This window comes from Mesoplodon bidens (genome assembly GCF_964165515.1).
Source record: "Mesoplodon bidens genome assembly, chromosome: 20".
NCBI classification, from domain to species: Eukaryota; Metazoa; Chordata; class Mammalia; order Artiodactyla; family Ziphiidae; genus Mesoplodon; species Mesoplodon bidens.
Window position 1 is genome coordinate 10,787,714 of NC_138181.1, and position 20,066 is coordinate 10,807,779.

Sequence of the window (20,066 nt, forward strand, 5' to 3'; positions counted from 1 at the left end):
CCCGGGGCCACTTTTACAATCCTGCCTTATCAAAGCACCTCTGCATAACGGGTACCATTTAACCCTAATAACAGCCCTGCTGCTGTGGGCGTTACTGTCTCTGTTTACTCCGTTTAATTCGTAGGTAAGCGAGTACATGGAGGCCAGTGGAATTAGGAATCCGATCAAACCCCTTACGGGAGGTTGCTGAGCCGGAACAAGAGATTGTTCATTTCTCGTCCGAACACTCCCCCGTGACCCTGTGACCTCTCCACGCCCGTTCCCTCCCTGTCAAGATGCGTCATAGAGAGGTGTAAAGGTGATGTCCTTGAAAGCAACACCCTGTACACAAGTTAGTTATTACTGACAGCCCTGCCTAAGCAAATATTACCAGTTTCTCAGTTTTGCCCCGGCCAACCCTGCCTGTCTCGGCTGACGTCAACAGCCTCTGAGCTCCAGCTTCCCTGTACCTCCCCCTCGGCTTTCCTCCGTCCCCTATCCCTTCCCCAGCTCTAGACACAGTCTGGTCTAGTTCTTCCCAGGTGCCCCTCTCCAGGGTCCGAAGCGCCAGAAGGGGCGGCCGTGGATGTGTGTATCTCTTTAAACTCCGGGCTCTTAAACAATGAGTGACAAGTGGGCTGGGACCGCGGTTCCCCAAGCCCAGCGCCCGGCGGCCGGAGCGGCAGCCTCCCCGATGGGAATCCTTCCTCCGCTGGCCGCTAGGGGGCAGCCTTTCTGAGTCTGTCCTCACTGTGCCAGACTGCTTATTTCACCCTTAAAACTGGCTCTGAGATAGAATCGCGACAGTTCTGTGCCTTAGGGGGTGTGTGTGTCTATTGGAGGCATTGCTGAGATGTTGCATTTTAACAGGAACCAGCCTGAGAATTATAACCACAGATACAATGTATTCAGTTATTTCTTCAGTACTTATTCTAAGGCAATTACTAAAGTGTCCAAGGCATGGTGAGAAAAGCGTCCCAAGCAGGTTGGTACTCCATCTTCCCCCAAACCCACAGGCCAAAACTGAGGGTCAGAGAGGGTAAGATATTTGCCCAGAGCCACAGAGCCAGGAGGGACTGAGCCAGGGTGCTAGGCCAGTTCTGCTGACCACAGCCCTGCCCTCTGAAGTCAGCGCTGCCCGAAAGAAATATGAGAGCCATACGTGTAATTCTACATTTTCTATCAGCCACATTTTAAAAATAGCAAAAAACAAAAAACAAAAAAAGCCCCGGGTGGAATTAGTTTTAATAACATTTTATCTAGGTCAATGTATGCAAAATGTTTACACATAATCAATATTAAAAATATCAAGATTTTTACACTCTTTTTATAGTAAGTCTTCAAAATCCAGCGAGTGTCTTACATGCCAACTTGTCCTGGCCACATTTCAAGTGCTCAGTAGCCGTGAGTGGCTACTGGCTACCCACAGTGCAGCCTCAAGGTAAAGGAATAAGGTCCCAAGATGTTCTGGGGTCACCTTCTATTTTTCCCTGTTCCAGATTTATAATCAGCTCTTTCTCCGAGAAGCCCCAGTTCCATTTATTGGAAAAGAGTTCCAATAAATGGACACTGGGTTTGTTCTTTGCTACTGCAATGACCCTGTTACTAGATCCCTCACAGCGGACAAAGCTAGGAAATGTGTGTGTGTGTTCTGTGTGTGTGTATACACATATTATGTACACATACATATAATGTTTGTTTACCCATCTATATGTCCACAAAATGTGTGTGTGTGTGTGTGTGTGTATATATATATATATATATATATATATATATATATATATATATACGTTTTAGTATCATATGTATATATGATGCTAAAATGCTAAACATGTCAGACGTCTCCAACTCTAATCTGGTGTCACAGGTTGGTCTTATCTTCCCCCCTTCCTAATTTATAACTTTCATCTCTGATGGTGAAATATTATCCATCATTCATTTACTTATTTATTCATCTTAACATGGGGTTGCCCCAAAAATTCGTTTGGTTTTAAGTACAAATAAAAGACATTTTTCATTTTCACAAAGAACTTTATCGAACAACATATTCACTAACCGAACGAACTTTTTGCCCAACCATATATATATAAATGTCACAGGAATGGAATCATACAATATGTAGCCTTTTGGTTCTGATGTGTTTCATTTAGCAAAATGTATTTAAGGTTCATCCATATGGTTGAATAAATCAATAGCTTATTCATTTTTGTCACTGTATAGCATTCCAATGTATGAATACAGGAGTCTTCGTTCAGACTGCTGTAACAAAGTATACCATAGATTAGATGGCTTATAAACAGTGGAAATTTGATTCTTACAGTTTTGGAAGCTGAAAGTCCAAGATCAGGGTGCCAGCATGAGTGAGTTCTGGTGAGAACCATTCTGCTGTCTTCTTGCTTCATCTTCACTTGACAGCAAAAGAGGGCCAGAGAGCCCTGGGGTCACTTTTATAAGGGCATTCATCCCATTTATGAATATCCCATTCTATTTTCATGACCTAATTACATTCTGTGTTGGTCAATTTGATGTGTCAACTTGACTGGGCTAAGGGATGCCCAGATCCATTATTTTTGGATGTGTCTTTGAGGATGTTTCCAGAAGAGATTCTGGAAGAGATTGGGAGACTGAGTAAAGCCCATCACCCTCACCAATTCGGGTGGCATCATCCACCCTGCTTAGGGCCTGAATAGAGCAAAAAAGTGGACAAAGGGTAAATTTGCTCTCTGGTTGAGCTGGGACAGCCATCTTCCCCCACCATTAGCACTCTTAGTCCTTGGATTTTCAGACTCGGACTGGCAATTGCACCACTGGCTCCTCTGGTTCTTGGTTTTCCTGGGCCTCCAACGTGCAGGTAGAAGGAAGATTATGGGACTTCTCAGACTCCATAATCATAATCATGTGAGTCAGTTGCTCCTAATAAATATCTTTCTATAGATCTCTGTATCTCCCATTGGTTCTGTTTCTTGGGAGAACCCTGACTAATACACCTCCCAAAGTCCCCACCCCTAACAACTTCATGCTGGGGATTAAGATTTCAACATATGAATTTGTGGACCACACACACATTCAGGCCATTGTACTCAGTTTAACCATTTCCCTGTTGAGGGACATCTTGGTGGTTTCCAGTTTACGGGATCCTTTACCCACAAGCTTTTCCACGCACATAAATTTTCAGTTTATTTGGGTAAATACTTAGGAATGTGATTGCTGGGTCATATGGTAAGTCGATGTTTGCCTTTAAAAGATTCTGCCAGACTATTTTGCATTCCCATCAGCAAAGTGAAGTAGGGTCTCTGTTGGTATATAGCCTCACCAGTGCTTGATGTTGCCAGAGTTTTAATAAAATGTTAGCTGTTCAAATAGGTTTTAAATTGCCTTTTAGTACTTTTTAACATAGATACATAGTCCTATGTTTCTCTATAAGTCACCTAGTTTCATTTTTCTTCCTTCCTGATTAAGACTTGCAAAACTTTCCTCTTATTCTAGAAACTCTGAAGTTTCACCAGGATATCTATGGCTGGTCCCCCGCCCCCATTGTCTTTCTGATAGAAATACTCCAGTCTTTCATAAGATCTGAAAAATTTTGTTTTTATGCGTTTAAAGCTTTTCTTTTTCTTCACCCACACTAGTCTACCTGTGGGACTTCTGTTTTGTGGAATTTAGATCATCCATTTCTCTTTTTCATATACTTTTATTTTTCTGATGCTGGCATTTAATTTTTGCTTTCTGCTTTATAAAACCGTTTCAAGGAAGTCCCTAAATCACCATTATTTTTCTATAATCAATGTTTCCCTCATTTATTCGGGTTGATATTGAGCTTTTTGTTTATTTCTTTGCTTTCCAATAGTTCCTTTTACCGAGCAACTTTATTTATTTTTATGGAGTACATATACTGAAGACATTAATGCAGTTTTTAAAAGCACTGATCTCATATTTTGGCTTCTGTCGGAGACCAAATGTCCTGTCTCTCCCTCGTCCTTCTTTTTTTTTTTTTTGCTGTACGCGGGCCCCTCACTGTTGTGGCCTCTCCCGTTGCGGAGCACAGGCTCCGGACGCGCAGGCTCAGCAGCCATGGCTCACGGGCCCAACCGCTCCGCGGCATGTGGGATCTTCCCGGACCGGGGCACGCACCTGTGTCTCCTGCATCGGCAGGCGGACTCTCAACCACTGCGCCACCAGGGAAGCCCCAGGAAAGCCCCTCCCTCGTCCTTCTTGACTTGTTTATTCTCTTCATATCCTTTGGTCATTTGGGGTTATCCATTCGTGTTCAGGAATGGAGGCCAGGGTATCAGAATTAGTAACTAATAGAGCTTCCCTTATATGTTTCCAGGATACTTCTGAGCTTCCTCTTGTGAGCTTCCTGTGAGTCCATCAGCTGTCTGTAGTGTTTTGTCCCAGAGGTCTGGAGAAGGGGGACCCTTCCTGGAAGAAGGTGGTTGAGTCTAAGCTAGTTAACAAGTTTTTGTCTGTTTTGTTTCTTACCAACATACAGATAGGGGCCCTGGAGGCTTTCTAAGAGTAAGGTGGTTGGCCTGGAGGTACTGTGAGATTAGGAGTGTAAATTCACTTTCTGTCTTGTCTGTGCCAAGTAAAGGCCTCAAGAGGTCAAATGTCTTAGTCTGTAGCTCTATGTGTGGTCCTGGAAGCCATAGTATTTGCTTCTCATGACGGTTTTCCAATTGATTCAGTCTCCATCTGTGGTGGTGAAGTCTAAAGAGTGGTTTTATCCAGTTAGTTGTTTTAGAGCTAATTAGAAGCATAGGGAATGGCCACGGATGTTATATTAGTTTCCTAGGGCTGCCCCAAAGAGGGAGCACAGCAGAAATTTATGCTCTCACAATTCTGGGAGATGAAAGTCTGAAATTAAGGTGTTTGTGAAGTTTGTTCCTTCTGGAAGCTCTTGGGGGAGAATCTGTTCCCTGTTTCAGTTCAAGTTTCAGGTGGTTGCCAGGAACTCTTGGGATACTTTAAGGGACTGTAGATGCATCACTCCAGTCTCTGCCTCTATCTTCACATGATGTTCTAACCTGTATATCTGTGTCTCTGTGTCCAAATTCCCTTCTTGCTCTAAGCATGCCAGTCCTAGCGAACTTAGAATGCACCCTAATACAACACACATGACCTTATTTAACTTGATGATATCTGTGGAGACCCTATTTCCAAATGAGGTCATCTTCACAGGTTCCAAGACACAATTTCTGGAGAGAAACTATTCAACACAGGAGAAGTATCAGGGGGATTAATTCCACTGCTGTACTGAGCTATATCCCCCATGCCCATGTTTACAGTGACCAGAAATTAGCTGGACACTCCTGGCCTTTCCTCATTGACACTTAACATATGAGAAGCACCGATTCAACAAGTTCTTCACTTCGTTTATGGAGGTTGAGTTACATAAACCCCGAGGAAAGCCTTGTACAGAGGACTTTGAAGTACACATTGAACTTGAATCTACCTTCCTGCAAACTGCCCCTTGCCTCTGTGCCCTCTTACTCCGAGATGGGAGAGGGAGCCTCGGGGGTCTTCTTTTTGCTCTGGTTGAACGCTTGGCATGGGTACAATAGACATTTCTGGATCTGATATAATTTGATTAATATGGTACAAAAGTCCTTAAGGGTTTTATTCCATCATTTATCTCGTTTTCCCTCACCCAGATATCTCCTTTTTTCTTCTTTTTGTATTTCTTTGGCCATATTAATGAGACTTTAGGCAGCAGGAAAATAAATTCTTAGGCTTAGTTTCCCATCTTCATAGACACTGAAGAGAGTGTCTTACATCCCTTACAGGGTTTTAAACCTTGTGCTTGCACTTAGCAGGCATTCCATAATTATTTTTAAATGAATTTGTAATTATAGACATGAAATATGCATAAGTCAGTGAAGGAGAATTTTGGAGAGGAAAACCTCTTATATGTCTAAAATCACATGGCATGCCAGTTGGTGAGATTAAAACAGATGGAGGAGAGACGAGAGGGAAGTGTAAATATATATATTGAACACTGTTTTGTGGCAGGAAATACAAAAACACTATTGCAAAAGTCATTTAGTTTTCACAACAATTCTAGGGGCCCCGAATTTCTCCCATTTTGTAAATATGGAAACAGAATACATAACTCGTTAAGTCAAAGTTTATAGCGACTAAGTGATAAAACCAAGAGTCCAACTCAGGTCCTCCTGAGTCAAATCTATGTTCTTCCTATAACACCTTCTTCTTATTCTTCTTATTCCTATAAAACCTTCTTCTTATTCCTGTGGGGTCATGTCAGTTCTCCCAGGACCAAGGAGTTTCACAGTTCCTTACATATTTTGGGGAAACATTTCTCATCTTGTCTCATATGTGGCATTTACAGACTTATCAATGATTTCTGACGAATCTGCCAACACTGACTTTATAACTGGGAAAGTCTCTTGACTCTACTATTCTGTGAAACGCCGACAGTAAATCAATGTGGCTTCACTCATGGGGAGGGGAGCCCTGACCGTGTGGCTTGGCGTGAGGGCACTGAGAATTTTCACACCTGTCCTTCCCCAACTAGGTCTTATTCATCGGTTTCCTGACACTTCTCAACCAAACTGTCTTCCTTTTTTAAACACATGCTTGTTGAGTGCCCAGTATGTTCCAGGAACTGTTCTGTGCAGGCTCTGGGAATTTTAGGGAAACACACTTGTCATACTGGAAGCAAGTGTCATTCTGCTCATCATGAAGGGTGAGATAGTTTTAGCTCTGTAGATAAACTCAACAGCAGTGATTGGTCAGCTGACCCACTTCCACAATGCTGAGAAAGGAAACTGGTGTGAGGATGAAAATAGGGTAGTGAGAAGGGGTTAAGGAGAAGAATACCAAACGTTTTACCTCGTTCACTTGAGCTCGAAGCTGGTGACTCCCAATCAAGTGAGGAAGTCGGTTGGCAATTTCCATCCAAGGTCTATAGTGATCAGGGAGTTCTTTCTGCATTCAAAAAATAAAAATGCCTCAGTATTTTAGACCTCTCTGGGAAACAGCTTCGTGTAGTAGCTGTTTTCAGATTTCAGTCTTAAGGCAAAATTCAGGTCAATTCCATTCAACAAATATTGAGAATTCACTATCTGCTGTACCCTATGCTAGGCACTGCAGATACACAGGTGACTAAAATACAGTCCTTGTGGTGAGGGAGCATATGGTCTAGTAAGGGATAAATAAAATGTAATCAGGGGCTTCCATGGTGGCGCAGTGGTTGAGAGTCCGCCTGCCGATGCAGGGGACATGGGTTCGTGCCCCAGTCCGGGAAGATCCCACATGCCGTGGAGTGGCTGGGCCCGTGAGCCATGGCCACTGAGCCTGCACGTTCGGAGCCTGTGCTCCGCAATGGGAGAGGCCACAGCAGTGAGATGCCCACGTACCGCAAAAATAAAATAAAATAAAATAAAAATGTAATCAGACATACCCAATGCAGTATAATATGTTCAATTAAGGATATGTGTAAGCTTAGCAACCAGCTGAAGAGGAAGTGGTTAATTCCGTCAACTGTGCTAGGGAATTAAAGGGAAATGTTCACAGAAATATGAGAGTTGGGGCCAGTAGTAGGGTCTGAAAGTGACTTTTCTAGTTGGAACTTTTAAGATGGGAAGGCAGTGAAACAGAGGAGATAATGGATAAATAGAGATAACTGTGCTTCTTGGGATTACAGATGATTCAGTGTCACTAGAATATAAAGTTCAAGAGAAAGGATGATGGAAGATTTGACCAGAAAATCAGATCAAATATGCCTTTTATTGACTACGTAAGAACTTTATCTTTATATATGTTGGTGACATGATTCAATCTGAATTTTAGGAAGATAACTTTGCTTTGGGATTTTAAGATATAAAGTCAGATGAGGAAGCCTTTGAAATATTGTCTGAAAATTAAGCTTAGGCAATGGCAGTGAATTTGGAAAGGAGAAGGTATATATTCAAAAATATTTGGAAAATAAAATTGAAATAATTAAATTTAGAGGCAGGGATGGGACTAAAGGCAAGGTGATCCCTAGCCCAATAGCACAGTTTATTTGCCCACTCTGGGTCGTTGGTTTAGCGAAGAAGAACACAGGTTGGATTACAGCAACCCTGACTCTATCCCAAGAAATGGCAAACTGCAGCAAATTACACTCGTTGTAAATAAGCTTTTATTAGGACACAGCCAAGTTCATTTGTTTCCACATTGTCTACGGTGGCTGTCACTTTACAATGGCAGAGTTGCATAGTGGCAACAGAGACCATATGGTCTGCAAAGTTTAAAACATTTACTATTTGACCCTTTACAGAAAAAGTTTGCCAACTTGTGACCTGTCCCCAGGGTCTGGGCCTCCTTTTACAGAGTACAGTCTGTAAGACTGAAATGTTGTGTCTCTGGGTTAAGAAAGAGAGGCGGTGAGGACGATTTCCATGTTTCTGAATCAGATGACTGAATGAATTGTTGAGAAGACAGATTGAAACAGAAATGAAGGTGGAAGTCAAAGAGAGGACATACAATAGTGAATTTTTTTTTAGATATGTCCAACCTAAAATATCTGTGGAATGTCAAGATATGGCTCTATACTGGGCAGTTGGATATACAATTGGAAGCTCAGGAGAGAATTAATATTAGAAATATACAATCGGGAGGCATCACACTAGTGCAAATTCCGCATTGTGGTAAAAACCACAAGTGGGTACAAGACCATTCGGGAGAAGTTGCCAAGTGAAAGGAGAAGGCTTAGATCAGCGCACTGGGGGGGATACTTACAAGGCAGGCAGAGCAACTGAATCCAGCACAAAAAGACATGTATAGAGGCTAAATGAGCCAGAAGAGAATCACCCTATAGAAGTCAAGACATTAGAGGATTTCTCGGAAGTTGGGATTCATCAGATGGCCAAATGCATCATTTAAGTAAGGTTATGCCTTTGGAAGACAAAACTAAATAGTCACTAATATATCAATATATACATGTCTTTCCATGTATATGGCATAGAAATTCAGGTCAGGGTCATGGAAACAGGGTTCAAATTTTAGTGTGCTGAGGAGGGAAGAAAACAGAGATTGGAAATGTGAATTAATTTTTTTTTTTTTTTTTTTTTTTTTTGTGGTACACGGGCCTCTCACTGCTGCGGCCTCTCCCGTTGCAGAGCACAGGCTCCGGACGCGCAGGCTCAGTGGCCATGGCTCACGGGCCCAGCCGCTCCGCGGCATGTGGAAAGCTCCCGGACCGGGGCACGAACCCGTGTCTCCTGCATCGGCAGGCGGACTCTCAACCACTGCGCCACCGGGGAAGCCCTGAATTCCTTTTTTGGGAGAGCCATAAGCTGTAACAAGGCGACAGTTTGTGTTTGAGAGCTGTTCCCACTTTCGAATGGGAAACCTGAGTGGTTTACAGCCTGCTAGTGTAAGAGGCGGAGATGGAAGAGAAAGGAGAGAGGGAATAATTAAAAGTAAAGGGTCTTGAGGAGGAGGAGGAGGAGAGGAAGGGCCCAAATGGAGCACCTGACTGAGAAGAGCTGGACGGAGAGAGTCTGGAGTTTGAGGGATTCATTTCTTATGAACTCAGTTTCTCAGCAAATGGTGAAGATTCAGGTTATATGACTTGGGGAGAGCGGTGGATGTTAAATTAATTACCGGAGGGAAGGGAAGAGGAAATTAAACATAAAAATGCAAATAACTTAATATTTTGCAATATATAGTATGTATATTATAATACATTATAATGACTTTAAAAACCCGGGGAAGTTTGAAAACTCTAAGTTTGGAGTGCTGTAGATCTGTAACTTACCAGTAAGTCACTTGTTGGAGATCCTCTATCCCTCAGACTCTAAAATAAAACTGGGTGAATCTAACATCCAATACACAATCTTTGAAAATTATAGACTTTATTTAATCCTCTGCTTCCTATCTGCCCCTGAATCAATTTGGGACAAATTGGACAGCGTTTACTAGCTTTCCCAACAAATCAAATTACACCAAACATCATAATTTAACATTTTTAATATAGATATTGTGCAGGAGGGGGAGATTTTACCCTCTACTCTTAAGTTCTTGTGTCAGGAGTCAATAAAATTGACCCAAAACAGATTAACAGGAGAAAAAGAAAGAAATTTTAGTTTGTGTGTACAGAGGTCTCATAGAAATGGGACCTAAGAAGTGGCCAAAGCAGGCTTTTATACTTTGTAGACAAAGAGACAATAAATCTGTGAGGAATGGACAAGACAAAGAAACTTAGGCTTCATGTGCTTATCTAAACAGAGTTTGGTCTTGGGGTCGTCAATTAAAGAAGTAACAGGGTTTTATTTATTCAGGCTTCTCGGCTTGAATTCCCTACCTCTGGTGGTAAGGGTGTCCTATCTCCAGATGCGTGGAGGGTACCTTTCATAGGAGAGATTTATTTCCTGCTTTTAGGGAGACAGAGAAGAGGGTCAAATTTCCTCTTAAATTGACTGTTTCTTAAGTAACTTTCACCCCAAATAATCAATATGCATTGAGACATATTCGTGGGTGACTTGCCCTGGGCCCCAACAATACAGATATTCACAAAGAGGAAATCACACCCTGTTCTCCTCATGCATTCCTCATCCAGTACCTCAGCTTCTGAGAGGTAGAGTCCACTATGCTCCCCTACTCTTCTCCCAGAGACAACATTTATAAGCATAATGGTATAATTTTCCCTAGCAGTGTTCAGCAGTAGTGCAGAATTGAAGAAAGCTGCTAACTGACCCAAGTTTGGGGATTTACAGAGCAGTGGACCAGCTGAGAATGCTCGCACATAAAGGCAGAGAGATTTATGGTAAACTGACTCTGAACTGGCAACTTGTTTTTCTTCTCATCTGTATGATGCATATGTTTTATGAACAAAAACTGAATGCGGCTACAGAGACAAAGGAATATAATATTTATAAAAGAAAATCACAGAATCAGACTCATAGTATTCAGAATCCCTTTTAAAGTGGGTTTGAAGAAAGCTGTAACTAAATCTGTCCTTCTTTCTTTGATGCCTAGAGAGGGGATCGTATTCTGAGAATTAACTTAGAGCATCCTGGAGAATTCCCTGGCAATCTAGTGGTTAGGACTTGGCACTTTCACTGAGGTGGCCCAGGTTCCATCCCTGTTTGGGAAATTACGATCCTGCAAGCCATGATGAACAGCCAAAAAAAATTAAAGCATCTGGATTTCTGCTTCCTGGCTTGCATGGGAATCCTTAAATACTACATTTTGCCTCAATCTGAGCAGCACTCTATTCTTGAATATCTCTTTTTCTTTCCCCTTAGATTCCTAGAGGCTTCTTTTCCTTCCTTCTCTTTATCCTCTCCCTTCTTTAAACAGTTCTAGTCTTTGGACTCTGGTACAACCCCACAAATGTAAGAAAACTGTGAGCTTTGAGAACCTCTAGGCTCTCCGAGTGTGGTTCCCATCCAGCAGCATCAGCATGATGTGGAAACTTGTTAGACATGCAAATTCTCGGGCTCTACCCCAGATGTACTGAACCTGAAACCAGCTGCCTGTGCTTTAGCAAGCCCTGTAGGTGAAGCTAATGTACCCCAAAGTTGGAAAACCACTGATGTGGGGACCTCGAAGGAAAGGGAGAAAGGATTTTAAAGCTAACTCATAATCCATTAAAAATGTATTCACCCTAAGTGTCCATCAACAGATGAATGGATAAAGAAGATGTGGCACAGCCATATTACGCAGCCATAAAAAGAATATTACACAGCCATCAAAAGAAATGAAATTGAGTTATTTGTAGTGAGGTGGATGGACCTAGAGTCTGTCCTACAGAGTGAAGTAAGTCAGAGACAGAAAAACAAATACCATATGCTAACACACATATATGGAATCTAAAAAAAAAAAAAATGGTTCTGATGAACCTAGGGGCAGGACAGGAATAAAGATGTAGACGTAGAGAATGGACTTGAGGACACAAGGAGGGGCAAGGGTAAGCTGAGACGAAGTGAAAAAGTAGCACTGACATATATACACTACCAGATGTAAAATAGATAGCTAGTGGGAAGCAGCCATATAGCACAGGGAGATCAGCTCGGTGTTTTGTGACCACCTAGAGGGGTGGGATAGGGAGGGTGGGAGGGAGGGAGATGCAAGAGGGAGGGGATATGGGGACGTATGTATATGTCTAGCTGATTCACTTTGTTATACAGCAGAAACTAACACAACACTGTAAAGCAATTATACTCCAATAAAGATGTTAAAAAATAAAATGTACTCACCCTTCCAATGGGATATTCCTCTAGAAACCGAATAAAATATTGAATTGTGTTACTTACTCTTTGATTGCCCGATTTTGTTTTAAGTTACAGTATGGGGGGACAGGATCAGCTGATGAGTTTTTCACTACATAGCACCCCTTTTGGTATTAGTTAATCCTAATCTATCGCATCTACTTCAAAGCCTATATACAATTTCAATATCCTATTCATGAATATTGGTAACTGCTTACAGTTTTTCACTACCATTAACAAGTTTGCAAGAGTCATCCTTCTACATGTGTTTTTAGATGTTTTCTCATTATTAGGACAACTTTATAAATGTGGATTTACTGGATTAAAGATTTTGCACATGGAAAGGTTAAGAGCTACTTCTTGGTTTTCTTACAGAAAAGTTACATGAATTTTTTTTTTTTTTTTTTTTTTTTTTTTATTTTTATTTTTTCTTTTTGCAGTATGCGGGCCTCTCACTGTCGTGGCCTCTCCCGTTGCGGAGCACAGGCTCCGGACGCGCAGGCCCAGCGGCCATGGCTCACGGGCCCAGCCGCTCCGCGGCATATGGGATCCTCCCAGACCGGGGCACGAACCCGTATCCCCTGCATCCGCAGGCGGACTCTCAACCACTGCGCCACCAGGGAGGCCCTACATGAATTTATAATCACATTTATAGTATGTAATATATAATGGGAGTGCCAGTTTATTTATGATTCTAACAACAGAGCATCAGCAAAGTTTTTTGTTATTTTTAAAGGTATAATATGTGTTATCTGCACTAAAATTCTGTAATTATTTCAATATTTAGTAACAATAAAATAACCACCCAAAATATACCTTTCTCAGAAATGATTAAAATAATGTAATCAATATTGATGGCAAGACAGTCAAAAAGCACAAAATTTATAAAGTGGAAAGTAAAACTATTCATATCCTCATCCTCTCATCAAGCAATGATGACCCTTGCAAGTTTGAGTGGTTTTCCAGAAATTTTGTATGCTATCATTTTATTATTTAAATTTACAGTTCTGTGATTATTAATGAGTTTGAATATCTTGTCATGCTTTGGTCATTGAGTGCGAGTGTGAAATGCCATTCATACCAGGGTCGTCAAATGAACCAACATTTTCATTTATGCCATTGGGTTTTCGATTATGCTTAGAAAGTTCTTCCTGTCCCCATATCGTTTCTTTTAGAGAATTTCTAGTTTAATTGTTGGTGCTTACATCTTTCATCTATCTACACTTGTGTTGTGAGTTAGAATAGATTATCTCATTATTTCCATTTCAAAATAGAGGAAGTTCCAGCCAGAGAAGTTTTGTAACTTTCCCGAGTTTACACATCTGGTCGGTGGTCAGGTCAAACCTCTTCTGACTCAGAGTTCAGTGTACTCTCCAGTACCTCCTGAGAGTAAACACATGGAGAATGGTGACTGCGGAGATGGTTAGTACAAGGGGACAAGAAATGGAAAGAAACTTGACATGTTTTTCTTCCCCTCATTCCAATAATCAGAAGACCCAGAAGTGGGATGGCCACAAATAATAAAATCTATGGCCTTCTTTTCTATTTTTTCAGTTTCCTATTTTAGGTTATTCTTTTTCTGCACTTTTATATCTGTCAAAGTACAATTTTCAAAAAGTTTAAAAAAATGACTCATGCAAATATGGAATGTGTGTCCAAAATATATTTAGTTTATTAAAGAGGAACTCAGCAGGATGGTCCAATTGGTTCAAAAGCACTTGATAAACTGAAGTGTTTAGAGTTTTGAAAAAGAATGTTAAAATTAAATTGCTAAGGTAAAGACATAGGAATTGGTTAATGTCCTATATGAGAGAACAATCACAAGCTTTAGGGTTTTATTTTCTACTCAACGGAAATCACTGGCAGCTCTTTTGAACAAAAATCTGCAAGTTAATATGCAGCTTCAGAGATTCGGTCCTAATCAATAGTAAGCAGCATGTCAAAAAAGGAGCACCCCGGGCTTCCCTGGTGGCACAGTGGTTGAGAATCTGCCTGCTAATGCAGGGGACACGGGTTCGAGCCCTGGTCTGGGAGGATCCCACATGCCGTGGAGCAACTAGGCCCGTGAGCCACAACTACTGAGCCTGCGCATCTGGAGCCTGTGCTTCGCAACAAGAGAGGCCGCGATAGTGAGAGGCCCGTGCACCGCGATGAAGAGTGGCCCCCGCTTGCCACAACTAGAGAAAGCCCTCGCACAGAAACGAAGACCCAACACAGCAAAAATAAATTAATTAATTAATAAACTCCTACCCCCAACATCAAAGAAAAAGAAAACAAAAAAGGAGCATCTGTTAGGTAATTAAGTAATCCTAAGGTGAGACTGTTTAGTTAGACAGGGCTCTGGATGGTACTAAATAAAATTCAGCTCTCCTTTTGCTCTATTTTGGATAATTCTTCTCAACACATGTATAATCTAGAAAAGAACAGACTTTTAAAAAATAATGTATTTTATAGAAACAATAAACTGTATTAGCACTGATTAAGTTAATGAAACCAGCTTCTGGTTAAGAAAATAGCACAGAAAGTTTAAAAAATGAAAGTTTAATGAAATTAAAGTGGGCAAACGTCAACAAAGGAAAGTTGGGTGACAATATTGTGATCATAAAAATTAGGATGTAAACTATGGGACAGAGTAGAATGTGAAGGAGAGGGTTTTAAGTGAAATAAAAGACAAGTTTCAATGGAAAGAGCCTGGTGTGTCATGGCTGCAAACTAAAGAGGAGAAAGATATTAGATGACTTTGAAGAGATGGGTAAGCATCATGAGAGGGCCTTGGAGGCTACACTAAAACATAGGATTTTGTTCTAAAGAGTGGAGTGATGTGATCTGATTTTTGTTTTAAAGGGTCACTCTGACTGCCATGCGGAGACTGTACTATGGCAAGAGGGGAAATAAGAAGACGGGTTACAAGGCAATGATAGTCCAGGGAGAAATAGTGGTGGATTGGACTAGGGTGGAAAAGAGAAAGGTGGGCAGCCAAAAGACAGTTTTCAGAGACAGGGCTGAACTCCTTAATTATCACATGAGTCATTTGAGAATAGTGAAGATTACTGTGAGACTCAAATGGGAAATGTGCAGGTAACACAAGGCCTAGTACAAAGTGAGCACCTATTAAATAATAATTACTACTCTTATTATATATTATAAGAAGGTTACCATAGGAAATAAGAAAAACTCCATTCTTAATGAAATCTAGGAGAATGCTATCAATAAATTTTGCTAATACTTTGAAAATCTGAATTAAAACTACTGCTTCTCTCAGGTGCTTTGAATTGCTACAGGAGATTATATATGACTTTATTTTTCCTAAATCGTTGCTTGGCCACTCTACAGAACAAGGTTCCCAGCATCCCGATTCCTTTTCTTCTGCTCCATGGCACCCTTACAATTTGTTTTTGCTTTGTTTTTCCCTTTCCTTTGTTTTTGTGGTTAAACTACTTCCAAGCTCTTCTCACTGTTTCTCATAGTTATGACACCTTTCTTTCCACAAACAACCTCCTACGTGTAGCCCCTCATCCCTCACCTGGACCTTCATTGTCCTTTATGTATTCTGTCGTTTTCAAGTACCGAGCTAGTTAGGCTAGAGGTTCTGAATTAACTCCTGGCTGGGGTTCTGGCATCAATAATTTTTAAGCTTCCCAACTAATTTTGGTACGCAGTTCAGGAACCATTGCTGGAACCCACCCTGCCCTTAACCTTCTGCTAGGAATATATTCACACACCAGGGCATTGTTGCTTACCAGACGCATGAAATCCAAATTCCTGAGCCTAACGTTTGAGTTCCCTTGGTCTCACTCCAATCTAATCTCCTGCTGTAAACTATCTTGGTCCCTCCCTTCCTGCCAAGCAAGTTTCCTCACATTCTTTATGTCTAAAGAAAAATTTCTCCTCACCCACGCACCAACCCAAACACACGTATGCAACAGACACACGATCTGGCAAGGGATTTCTGTGGCTTCCTTATGGACATAGGTCTGAAAGGTATACATTTTCCTCACCGAAACATTAGACCCTGGAGATGTTTGAGAGTTTATAGAAACAGTGGGATGGAGTACTTGAAACCAAGTCAGACCCTTCCCCCAAAGCCAGAATGATTGCTTATTCATTAGTTTGACTGTGTTTTCTTTTCTTTTTTGTTATTATTAAAAATCAGAACCATTTCCGATATTTGTTAGTTTTAGTCATAAAAATGCTATTAGAAATAGCATACAGATTGGTCCAATATCCATAAAATCATTGAAATATAACAAAATATTTACTACCTGTGGTACATGATTACACTCACATGCTTTAAGTATTTATGGTAAACAACCAAGCTTGCTGAAAGAGTATGTTTGGGCTCATTGACATGAAGGAATAGCCAGCCCATCACTTACCTAAAAGCAAACAAAGCCTACTCACGCCCTTAGCAAAGTCAGCGGCTGATATTTCTCAATTTGTGATCTATTGCGACACCACTGTTATCTGGTGATGATTCTTTCCTGATTAGTTGAGTAAACTGAGGCAGATTCTGGTGTAAACTCTCTTCCCTTTCCTCTTCCCAGAAAGGGAGATGTTTAAAATTCTTCCACAAGTGAGAGAAAATTAAAACTGAAACAAAGAAGTGCATTCTTTAGAACTCTGACACATGACTGTGAGAGTAGACCCAGTTTGCCAGGAAATTCTGAGCTCCAGAATGGAAATTTCTTCTAAGGAGTATCCATCAACCAAACCACAGGACAGATAGAGTCCTGTGTTTTCTCAGAAAGTCACAAACACTTGATGTTGCTCTTGTTTTCCGTCTGGTTTTCTTATTTATAAGAAAGGAAACAGCAAAGAAAGGAACACAATCATGGTGGCCCTACCCAATGTTTACATACTTTTAATATTATTTTTCTCAGCTCAGTGTATATATTTAATCCCAATAAGAGAGTGTTGGCCTGTTGACAGACTCTTCCTTGTGAACTAGGTAGGGATGATGGAAATATTCCTGAATCAAGTTATACACACAGAATGGAATTTGGAATAAGCACTGGACTGAGGGTTGTGCAAACTGGCTTCTATCCTTCCACTGGATTTATGGAAGTGCTTTCATACTCCATAGCAATCCAGTGGCGTGGGGGGGGGCACTAAATCTCTCCAAGTACATGTGAAAACTGAGGGTCAGGCAATGCTGGTGATTCATTCTAGGTCACAAGAGTTAGTAAGTGAAACTTAGGGTAACTAAATAATTCTATTTTGCCCAGGACTTTCCTGGTTTACCATGGAAAGTCCTGCATCTTGGAATCCCCCTCAGCCTGTAGCAAATGGACTTTCTTGGTCACCCTAGTGGCAGGGTCAAAGAACACAGTCCAGTGTTCTGGGCCACAGCTCTCCTCTACATAACACCCTAGAGTCATTACTTTTAATGCTCAAGTTACTTGCAGATCTGTGACTTGGTCTCACAACTAACAGCTCTACAGAGGGCTTTGGGGATCAGCAAATAGATCCTATCTTCATTTTTATTCTTCTGTTCACACTCAGAAGAAGGTATTCCATAAAAGCTCATTAAATGCCAGATCATTCATTAATCACAGTTAAATCTCCTATTAGACCCCTAGAAGGAAAAACTGGATCTAATAAATGATTGCAGGGATTGTAACTTTGGATCCCTAGATTTTTAGCTGAGTAGGCTTGGCCCTTATTTAGAATGTAGTAGAAAAAAGATGTCAAGAGTCCTGAGTACTACTTCTGCTTTTTCCAGTAATATAACTTTGGGCAAGAACTTCTGGCCTTCAGCTATGGTTTCTAAGGACGCTTGCAGTTTTGACATTTTAGACCTGACCATTAAAGTGTTGAAAAGGAATTGCATTACAGGTTGAGCCTTAAGAACAATTAAGAAAGAGCTATTGGGGCTTCCCTGGTGGCGCCATGGTTAAGAATCCGCCTGCCAACGCAGGGGACACGGGTTCGAGCCCTGGTCCAGGAAGATCCCACATGCCATGGGGCAACAGAGCCTATGCACCACAACTACTGAGCCTGTGCGCCACAACTACTGAAGCCCACGCACCTAGATCCCGTGCTCCGCAACAAGAGAAGCCACCGCAATGAGAAGCCCGCGCACCACAACGAAGACCCAATGCAGCCAAAAATACATAAAAAAAAAAAGAAATAGGTACAGTTTGTCCTCAAAGGTTCTCTCCTCTTCTCAGCAATTTCTGTGAATATCTAATCCCTCCTATGAACCTCAAACACAGCCAGGGTCCCTTGTGTTCTCTTTTCTTTCCCACTAGCAAGTCAAGATAAACTGATTTACTCATATAATTGATCTTTATCTAAATTCTCTCTCTTTCTCTCTCTCTCTCTCTCTTTTCTTTTTTTTGATAACTGCACATTTGCTCATGAGTTTGCTGGAATGATTGACCATCCATTAAAAAAAGCTGACATTAAAACATTCCATTTGCTCTATCCCCTGCTGTAGCGGTCACTTCTCCTTTGTTGGTAATCACACTGTGCCTTATTTGTATTATCTGTCCCAAATCAATGACTTAGCATTTATATTGCATCTCTCTTAATGACCACATCAATTAAACAAACAAACACCCAAGTCAGCCTGTCAAGAAACCTATACTGGCCTGCTTTAAGACCCTATCCTTACCAGAGGATTTGGAAGAAGAAAGCCATAATCTTCAGAAATATGAAATCTTCCTAAAGTCAAAGATGGTGCTGTCTTCAAATTCTGACTTTGAGGCTCCATAATTTTGTTTGAAGTATCTGTGCAGAGGCTGCTGTTAAAGAGACAACTGCTCCAAATACATCAAAGACCCAGGGTAAGGGAGCTTCAAAACAGCATCTCTTCCTCGCAGTTAGCTGTACAGTTGTCTCGGGAACAGGGGAGAACCTTGCTCTAAGGTTGAATTCCACACTGCCGTAGACTTTCTCTAACATAAGGCTGAGTAAATTATTAAAGACTGCCAATTAAAACAAACAGGCAAACAAAATCACCTCGGGGAGGGGGGGAAACTCCTTTCTTTTCATATATGTGAATATAAGAAGATTGATTTTAAACCCAGAGACTAATCTGTTCTATTTTAGAAAATGGGAAATGAACAAGCGTTTTGATTGTGGATGATCCCAGACACCCCGACGGGAACCTGGTCCATGATGAGCTTTGACAACTGGGTCTTTATTTCAAAGGTGTAAACTGTTAAAACTAGAAGTTAGTGACATTCAGATATTTCAGTGGATTGGTCATGGGTAGAGGGGGGCTGAGGACTCTAAACGCATATCAGAGCCTCAGAAGTGTTCTGCACGTATTTGAACAGTGTGTTGTAAAGATTATTATCGCTTCGATTTACCTTAAGAAATATTATTGTTTTTGAAAGCTTCCATGACATTAAAGGAGAATATATACTTTTGTGAAATTTAACAAATGAGGTACAGCAGAGACTAATGAATTTGAGAAAAGCCTAACAGATCATTGGATTTAACCTTCTACTTTTTAAAAAAATATTTATTTATTTTTGGCTGTGTTGGGTCTTTGTCTCTGCGTAAGGGTTTTCTCCAGTTGCAGCGAGCAGGGGCCACTCTTCATGGCGGTGCACAGGCGGGCCTCTCACTTTCGCGGCCTCTCCTGTTGCGGAGCACAGGCTCCAGACGCTCAGGCTCAGTAGTTGTGGCTCACGGGCCCAGCCGCTCTGCGGCATGTGGGATCCTCCCAGACCAGGGCTCGAAACCGTGTCCCCTGCATTGGCAGGCAGACTCTCAACCACTGCGCCACCAGGGAAGCCCTAACCTTCTACTTTTATTAAACATCGTTTGAGAACTGACCACTAAAATGGGAGACTTTACCTATGAACCAGGTACAGATTAGTAAACTGAGGCATACGCATGTGAATAATCCCGTCCACT

At 41.3% G+C, this 20,066-nt stretch overlaps 1 protein-coding gene across 9 annotated transcripts in view; it reads right to left on the bottom strand.

Moving 5' to 3' along the window:
• The window catches only part of IDO2 (indoleamine 2,3-dioxygenase 2), a 45,059-nt gene extending 25,978 nt beyond the window's left edge, over positions 1 to 19,081 (bottom strand). For 3 of the 9 annotated variants that reach the window (XM_081220684.1, XM_081220686.1, XM_081220683.1), the window contains exons 1-2: positions 18,814 to 19,079; positions 6,832 to 6,927 (exon numbers count right to left, since the gene is read on the bottom strand). In XM_081220684.1, coding sequence (XP_081076810.1) covers positions 6,832 to 6,927; positions 18,814 to 18,912 — 195 coding nt within the window. In that variant the 5' untranslated portion in view covers positions 18,913 to 19,079. Of the gene's footprint in view, positions 1 to 6,824; positions 6,928 to 10,288; positions 10,359 to 16,573; positions 16,788 to 18,813 lie in introns of all 9 variants that reach the window. The other 6 variants (XM_081220680.1, XM_081220679.1, XM_081220681.1 and 3 more) reach the window with 5 other exon arrangements.
• Positions 19,082 to 20,066: the final 985 nt, after the last annotated feature.